Source organism: Elaeis guineensis, chromosome 11 (assembly GCF_000442705.2).
Source record: "Elaeis guineensis isolate ETL-2024a chromosome 11, EG11, whole genome shotgun sequence".
Classification (NCBI taxonomy): domain Eukaryota; kingdom Viridiplantae; phylum Streptophyta; class Magnoliopsida; order Arecales; family Arecaceae; genus Elaeis; species Elaeis guineensis.
This window is the reverse complement of record NC_026003.2, coordinates 114,831,827-114,840,137: the sequence shown is the minus strand read 5'-3', so window position 1 is coordinate 114,840,137 and position 8,311 is coordinate 114,831,827. Positions and strand designations below refer to the sequence as shown.

General features: G+C 44.0%; 1 protein-coding gene across 1 annotated transcript; it reads right to left on the bottom strand.

Annotated features, from left to right (window-relative positions):
- Nucleotides 1-379: 379 nt before the first annotated feature.
- On the bottom strand, nucleotides 380-2,427 carry LOC105054028 (probable xyloglucan galactosyltransferase GT19). The gene is given in 2 exon segments (XM_010935401.4): nucleotides 380-1,470; nucleotides 1,473-2,427. Coding segments are annotated over 2 exon segments (1,428 nt in total). The 5' UTR covers nucleotides 1,965-2,427; the 3' UTR covers nucleotides 380-534.
- Between the last annotated feature and the right edge of the window lie 5,884 nt (nucleotides 2,428-8,311).

Genomic DNA, 8,311 nt, shown 5'->3' with positions numbered 1-8,311 from the left:
TGCATCAGGATAAAATTATTGAAGATATTTTAAAATTTTAATTTTATATTATTAATAATTTGATTGTCACATCAAATATGTTAATCAAAATTTTTAATAATTTTACTACAATATAATCTGTGTATATCAAATATAATAGTTAATATTATTGATAATTTAATAATAATAAATTATTTTAAAAATAATTTAAATTATCTTTAAAAATTATGTGGGGACGCACCAAATACAATTTTAGTGCTCCGCAAATAGGCTCCACCGCTGCTTCGTACATAAAGAAACAAATAAAACAGATTAAAAAACACAATAACTACCAGAAGCTTATTACGCAACATTTAATATATATCCAATAAGTTTAATTTAACGCCAGGCAACCTAAGGATTTGGGCTTATCCACCGTTCCTTTTCGGTGGTATCACGCCAGCAAATTGCTTAATTTAGTTGACGCGTAATAACAATTACAAAACCTGTCCTAATAGAGGAAAAAGGCAAAAGAAAAGGAAAGGAAAACCCTAGAGCCAATCCAGACCGTCCATCCTACCACCGCTCGCCGGCGTCCTCATCGAAGATGAGCGGATTCGGATCCCCCTCCTCCAGCGCCCGCACCCGGCGGCGGACTCTCCTGAGCACCCCGTCGATGGCCAGATCCACGGCATCCTTCCTCGCCCGGAGCCCCGCCGAGCTGCCGTGCCGCCGGTACATCACCCTAGGCGCCAGCTCCAACACGTTCTTCCGCATCCACCGCACCTCCGCCGGCGGTATCGCCGCCAATACGTCGGCGATCCGGACCCCGTTGAAGACAACCTCCTCCTTCGGAATAAACACCGAGAACTTCTCGAATTGGTCCTTCGGGAGGTGCCACCCGTACTGCGCCCGCGCCCCGATCTCCTCGAAGAACACCGGGATGCAACCGGCCAGGATCCCGTCGAAGGTGGACCTCCGGGTCGGCGTGTCGCCAGGCGGCTGGAGGCAGAAGCTGGACCGGAGCATCGGCCGCATGAACCGGAAGGGGTCGTGGGAGCAGGCCCCTCCGGAGCAGTCGACCACCTCGCAGATGTCGGTCCGGTTCTCGCACTCGGCCCGGATGCTGCCGCGAATGTTGGGGCCGCCTCCACCGCCACCGCCGGCGAAGAGCATGAGGTTGGTGCGGCGGCCGCGACGGGCGCGGGCGAGCCAGGCGTCGAGGCGGGCGAGGGTGGCCGGGTGGAAGGAGGTGGGGTGGGGGATGGCACGCTCCTGCCAGGGCCAGGGGCGGGCCTCGAGGGAGAGGACGGTGACGTTCAGGAAGTCGGGGAGGCGGAGGAAGGAGGTGCCCCAGAGAAGGGGGTCGGCGTCGGGTTCCTGGGAGACGTCCCAGGCGGGGCGGGCGAGGACGAGGAAGTGGTCGTGGCCTTGGTGCCGGCCCCAGATGGCGGGGCGGTCGCGGCGGAGGAAATCGGCGAGGTCGCGGCCGTGGAGGGCACTGGAGTTGAAGAGGGCGGGTGGTAGAGGAAGGGGAGGGCATCGAGGGCGGCGTAGTAGGGGAGAAAGACGCCGTCGGCGAGGGCCGGGTCGGGGGTGAGGCAGGGGTACTCGAGGAGGCGGCGGTGGAAGAAGCGCTCGAGCATGTGGGGGTCGGTGCGGTACCAGCTCCGGGAGCGGTTGTGGGTGAGGGGGCCGAGGCCGTGGTTGGCGAGATAGGGGCAGAAATTGCCGTCGTCATAGAGGGGGAACGCATTGCAGGATTGGAGGAGGTCAGTGTTGAACCGCGGCGGGAGGTCGCGGATGTGGATCCACCGGCCTTCGCACTTCGTGCGCCGCCGCCGCTGCGCTTCTTCTTCCTCTCGGGCGGCGACTTCCTCCGCGTTTTCTAATAATGGAAGGCCGCTGCCGGTTTGGATGGTGGATCGGGATCGTACATGGCAGGGGACGAGAAGGAGAACGGAGAGGACGAGAGAGAGAATAATAAGAACGGAGGGGCGAGCCATTGATGCGAAGGAGAGGGAGCAGAAGAGAGAAAAGCAGAAAAGTTGTCCTCGTTTTGGAATCTTTTCATTTCCATTTGAAAATTGCCATAGTTGCTACTGGTGGTTTTAAGTAATTAATTTATTTCCTATTTTGGTGGTGCTGTATGTTTTTAGTATTTTTGTGGGGGAAGAGGGGTCGAGGGAAGGGATGAGAGGTGGGAAATCGAGGATAGATGGGGAGGTTGGGGTGGTTTAATATGTGGGAACGAACGGATTTGTACTGTCGCACGGTGGAATTGGAAAGAGGGAGGGGGAGGTGGGTCTTGTTGGGGTGTGGAGGGGGCGGCAGAGTTGGGTTTGCACCGCGAACTCCGCCCGTTGCGGTCGGAGGTGTGGGGGAGTGGGCGAAGCGATAAAGGGGAGCGGCCGGTATCCCACGGACTCGCCTACGGTGCCCGGCCGCGCACGACTGATCGAGTGCACGGTCACCTGCAACTGCCACGTGGAATGCGGCGCGGCTCCTAAAGTACGGCTCAGCTTCTCGTCAAGAAATTGAAGTGTAAATAGTAAGAAGACGAAGGCAGGACGAAGGCTGGGTGGGGGAAGGAGAAGCTGGACGGACTCATGCGAGGAGAGCGATGGGGATTTTGACCGCCTCCCCGTCGTTGTTCGTTGTTGCCATGCTCGATTCCGGCACCGTCACCATCGACGTGGAAAGTTGCATCTCCACCCTTTTCCTTCTCCTTTTCCAATCCAAAAGGTCTTGATTGCTTCCCACAACCATACGAGTCTCCTGGGAGGGTTGATGTCTTGGGGATTCCAGGAAAAAGGTACAAAGTAGTCCGTATATAATGGTTTTATTTAGGATGCAATCTGGGAGACCCATTTTGTCCAGTGATAGGTGACTATTCTATAAAAGTTCTAAACATATTTCTATTTGATGGAAAATATTGAAATTAAAAAATTGTTTTTTAGAGCATTAAAATTTTGTTGTATATTTGAATTTTAGGATTAAAATTTTATTAGAAATCTAGTATCTTATTTTTATGCAGACTCTCATTAGAAATTTATCCCTTTTATTTATTTATTTATTTATGTCATTCTTTTTCCTCTTCTTCTCTCCCATCCTTTTACCTCCGGTCCAATTGGATGTTAGATGGTGCGTAGCTGTTGGCCCAAAACAGAGCGGTGTATGTGCAATCTTGCCTTCAATCAATATGGACAATAGAATATTTTTTATATTGACTACATGAGATCCAATCTTCTTGGTATGAAGCGCCTCAATTCCTCACGCTGGCTATCAAATGAAGTGGTTGTTGATGTTCCTGTACTTCCATTAATAATAACCGCAGATTGGTAGAGCGGGACTATACGGTTCAAATTTCTTACATCCATCTCCTTGGTTCTGTTTGCTTTCTTCCATCAAGTCCAAGCGAAAGAACTTTTAGTTCCGCATCAATTCTGGCTTCGATGCTCCAAAATTTACTGCTATAGTTGCGGTCATGGGGATCGCAGAGTTGCTCTCTGCATCCATTTCAAACCTGGTTGAGAGAAAAAAATAGGAACTACAAGCAATGGTGATAGCGCATCCATAGAGCCGGCATTACGCCCCTCACCATGCTAAATTCATCATATGTGGTGTGTGGGAAGTACAGTAGATCGGTGTCACGCCCCGAATCCAACAGTCGATTCGAATACGTGATGGCGTACACTTCTTAGAGCAAGTTTTAGAGAATATGCAAGATCAAAAATATTTCATTACAACTTCAACATTCATAATATTTAATTTCAATAATAATTTATAAAACTTGCATAATTATAATTGAAATTCTTTCAATCTTCTGATTAGATATCATTACACTTTATCTATACATCTACTCACCCGCAAACCCATACCATAGCCAATCATGAGCATCTTGTAACTCTGAGAAGAATGAGAAGAAAAAGAAAGATGAAGGGGTATGAGCTTTACAGCCCAGTAAAAATTTTCATATCACACTGATATAGTAATATAATCTGAAAATAAGGATAAGTAATAAAATATAAAATCTCATGTTTAATATCCAGAATAATGTAAACGTCCATAAATTTTCTGTCTTGTTAAAATAGATGCATCATCATATGTTAACAGGTGAGACATTTTTGTTCAATAATTGTTTCATGTCTTATCTTTCATTTCTCTTTTCATAATCACATAATTTTTAACTTTTTCTTTCTGGCTCTGGACTAATCAAGTCTATACCTCAGTCATCATCCGAATCAATATCCACTTAAAAGCCTTTCAAGGCTGTCTCAGGATGAACTTCTGACCGATTGTCCCACGTACGAAAGCTGTGAGAGACTGTCCCAGGCATAAGCTCCTAATGGGCTGTCCCAGGCATGAGCTCCTGACCAGCTGATCCACCTATAAGCCAGTAGAGACTGTCCCAGGCATAAGCTTCTGGCGGATTGTTCCAAGCATAAGTTCTGACGGACTGTTCCACATGACAAGGCTAGTTCATACATATATCTCTTTCTTGTCATTTAATCATTATGTATTGATTTCATCAATTCAATTCCGACTTGCATTATGATCAATTTAGATATGTCATATCCATATAATCATGCCATTAATCTCTGATACATATATATTAACATAAAATACTCATGCTCAAAATCATATAAGCAAATAATGATGTCTCGGATATAGCAAATTCATTGATCTCAAATCCAACAATGCAAAACCAATGATGCAAGATCAACGATAAAATAACATATATAATGGTGATCATGTACAGGGATTCTTATCTTTACGGTGACTGATCCAAATATAGAAATCAATATTCTTCTTTGATTTATTAATTTTGAAAATAAAATATTTCACTTGACATCTTATGCAAACAAACATATCTCTTCATAACCCTGATCAAATATAAAAATCATATATGGAGAAATTATTGATAATCAATCCTAATAATACAAATCTAGAATCTCTCTTAGGATTAACCAAAATTAGGATTTGTCTGAGTATTTGAACTCTCTATTGGTCTACAAGACTTCTAAGAGAGAAATTCATGAAGAGAGAAAAAATTTTAGAGAGAGAAAGTAAAGAGAAAGTGGAGAGAGAATCTTTGTATCCTTCAAATGAGGCAATCATGATCGAGATCATCAGAGGTCCTATCAAGGTGATTTAATATGAATTAATCATGATTGATGTTATCAATTTTGAATATGGATCGGATCAGGATCTAATCTACTGTACGAATTTCGAAACAATCTCTGGTCATCATATTTTTATCTCAAATTTATCCTAGGGTCTGTAATACAATCAGAGAGGGAGAGAAAGACCCTAGAGAGATAAAATCCATAAAGAAAGAAAAAAGACTAGAGAGAGAATTTAGAGAGAGAATTTAGAGAGAGGAGAGAGGAAAGTAGAGAGAGGAGAGAGAGAATTTTTTTTTTCTTTTCCTTCTTCTTCCCACGGCCCTCTGTTGGGCCAAAACAGGGGAAGACCAATGAGGTCCCCCCCCAGTGACCCAGCAAGACCGGCCGACAGCAAGGTTCAGTCGGCGAAGTTTTTTTTTTTATTTCTCGAAAAACAAAGGATCCATCCTCTTTCTTCATGATTTCCGACCATTGGCCAGTCGTCGATGGCCAAGCACTCAAGGGAAGAGAGAGAGATGATGGTCCGATTTCGGGGATGAGATGCCGCAACCGACGGCGTCGGTGGTCGAAAAAGAGAGGAAAAGATTCCGGCCGAACAGGGGTTTCATGTTTCATAGAATTTTCGACAATTCCGACGGCCGGTGGGGAGTCTTAAATCATGGGAAGAAAGAAAGAGGGAGAGGAAGAAAGATTGAATCCTTATCTGAACTTCGGTGGTCTCTTTGATCTTCGATTTTTGATGAATAGAAAAAGAGAGTGCCGCGGCTTTCAAAAAAAAAAAAAAAAGAAATTGAGTTCAACGATCGCAGGTAAAGACTTACGAGGAAGAAGAAATCTTGTTTACAGAGAGAGTCTTGGAATATTAAGCTCTAAAATTTTTCTCCGATCAAAATTTATCCAAAGATTTTTTTTTTTTTTTAACTGTAGGTTGATTCTGAATTCAATTGGGCCGGACGTTACATCGGTCGTATCGGTATCCCACATCATCACATGCTCGGCTTTGGAAGGTATGCCGCGGGCGGGTCCGCCTGCTTCGGTAGCTTTACAACTGGAATCAGCGAGGTACCCAAGGACCAGTCGCTCGTCTGGATACACTTAGAAGAGGACACTGTCAACTGAAACGACTGGGTGGATCACTGGATGCGTTGAATCGACAAAGGATTTGCTTTTCTGAAGGTTCGATTTTTTAGGACACTCCTTTGGAAGAATATCATCCGTACCCCACTGCCTGCGTCATTCCATGTTTGACGAGGTGAGATAGGATACTTGACTTTGCCCGTTCCCTAGTTGTGCGAGTGATTTAAATTCTTTCTGGTTTTTGTCTGTGGAAATTTATGGCTAATTGTTAGACAGTAATTCCTGCTCTTAGCCCTCTAAACATCTCGTGCCCATGCTGATAAATGCTAGATAGCGACTTGAATTCTATGAAATTGTCCGTGTCTGCGAAGAGGTGCTTGCCTCCTGTGGGCTGAATGTGTGAGTAGATGTCGCACCACCTTGCAAGACTTCAAACGCTCCCAAGCGTTATGCTAACATGGTCCCTCCCGCAGGGGAAAGAATGAAATGTCAAATGATTTGATATAAGAAAAAAATAATCCTTCACGAGTTGAGATGTAAGATACAAAACATGTATATTTTTAGCCATCTTCTTCCTTAGCTGACGCCTGTCAAATTTTAGATATTGTCTTTCCCATGTTCTTATCCTCATCAGTAAAATATATTAACTTCCCCCAGGTTTGGACTAACTATAGATTTCCACCTAATATCTTAGAAATATATATTTTACTGCTTAACTTTTGTTGTCTGCATAACATATAACCTGCTATTGTTATTTTTCTTGTAGACAAGCTATTGTCTTGCTAACGTCATCGCTCTCTAACCTATTTAAGTCTTAGAATATCTTATATTCTTTATTTTTATTATTTATTATTTTAATATTTTGCAAACCTCAAATTTTTATGTTTGACCAAAATATTCTTAAATATCATACTTCTGATGATGATTAGAAGTTTAGAACTCAGCCCAAGAGGTAGGTTTATTAAAATCCAAGTTATTTGTATCTATATATCTGATTTGGGCTTTGAGAGCCCAATTTTCTTAGGTGGCTATCCATGGCTCATAGAATGGATGCGGGCATGGCCCATCTCAAATGCCAATTCAGGAACATCTAGTGCCAAACAGGAACCATCCATAACCAGGGACATCTAGTGGTTCACTAAATTTGTCGGTAAATCGAGATCTATTAGGTGCAGCACGGTGCTGGCTCTTGTGCGCATGCCGCTACGATGAGAAGGTCATGACATGGTTGGGCTCACAGATGGCCCGGCTGTTAGGTAACCTTCAGATTGAGAGAAATAGACTGACTTTAATAGAGAGTTGGGCATGATAATACCCTGATGGGGCATAAAATAGGTAGAACTCCAACTCAATCATTAGGGCTGCATCCCATCCGAACGACATCTCAGACAATTTTGTAGGAAAGAAGAGAATTCTAGTGCAATTGTTGTGAGCCCTTACCTGACTGAAGGCCCACCAATCTCTCCATGTGAGCCACTATACCATTAGGTTCTGTCGGTCTCTTGGTCACCACTCAATTTCCTTCCATCATCTCTGATGATCCAGGACTCAATTGTGGAACTGAGGTTGTGGGATTTAGGTGGGAAGTGGTTACTTCTCACCTCCCAATCAGATGCATTTAAATGCAACCATCGACCTTAAAAGAAAGATGTTTTCCTGTTTTTTCCCCATGAACTATGGTGAAACACATTGAATATATTGGCAATGCTATATATGGTATATGTTGCTCTTGATCTTTCCATCTGAGGTCGGCTGCCAAGATGGAGATGGTCGAGGAAGAGACTGCTTCTGAAACTCTGCTTGAGTACCTGAAAAAAGTCCTCACTGAGGTATTCTTCAGTGAAAACCTTCGGACGCTCAAGTTAAAAGATGGAGAATAATGAGAGGAGAGAGTAGGGAGCCGAGAGCTTACTTTGAGGATCCGGAGCCCTTCTATTTATAGGAGAGGAATTGGAGTCTTATCCATCTCGAAGTCTTGAGGGTTTTTCAGATTTGTCACGTAGATTGATTCGAATGAGATATTTTCTTTTTATGGAAGACTTGGTTACGAAGAAATTTCAATCTATCTAGACTTTCTCAATTAGGAGAAGAAGAGGTGAATCTGTCGATAGAGAATATAGCTTGGTTGTGGATGAACTACAGTAGAT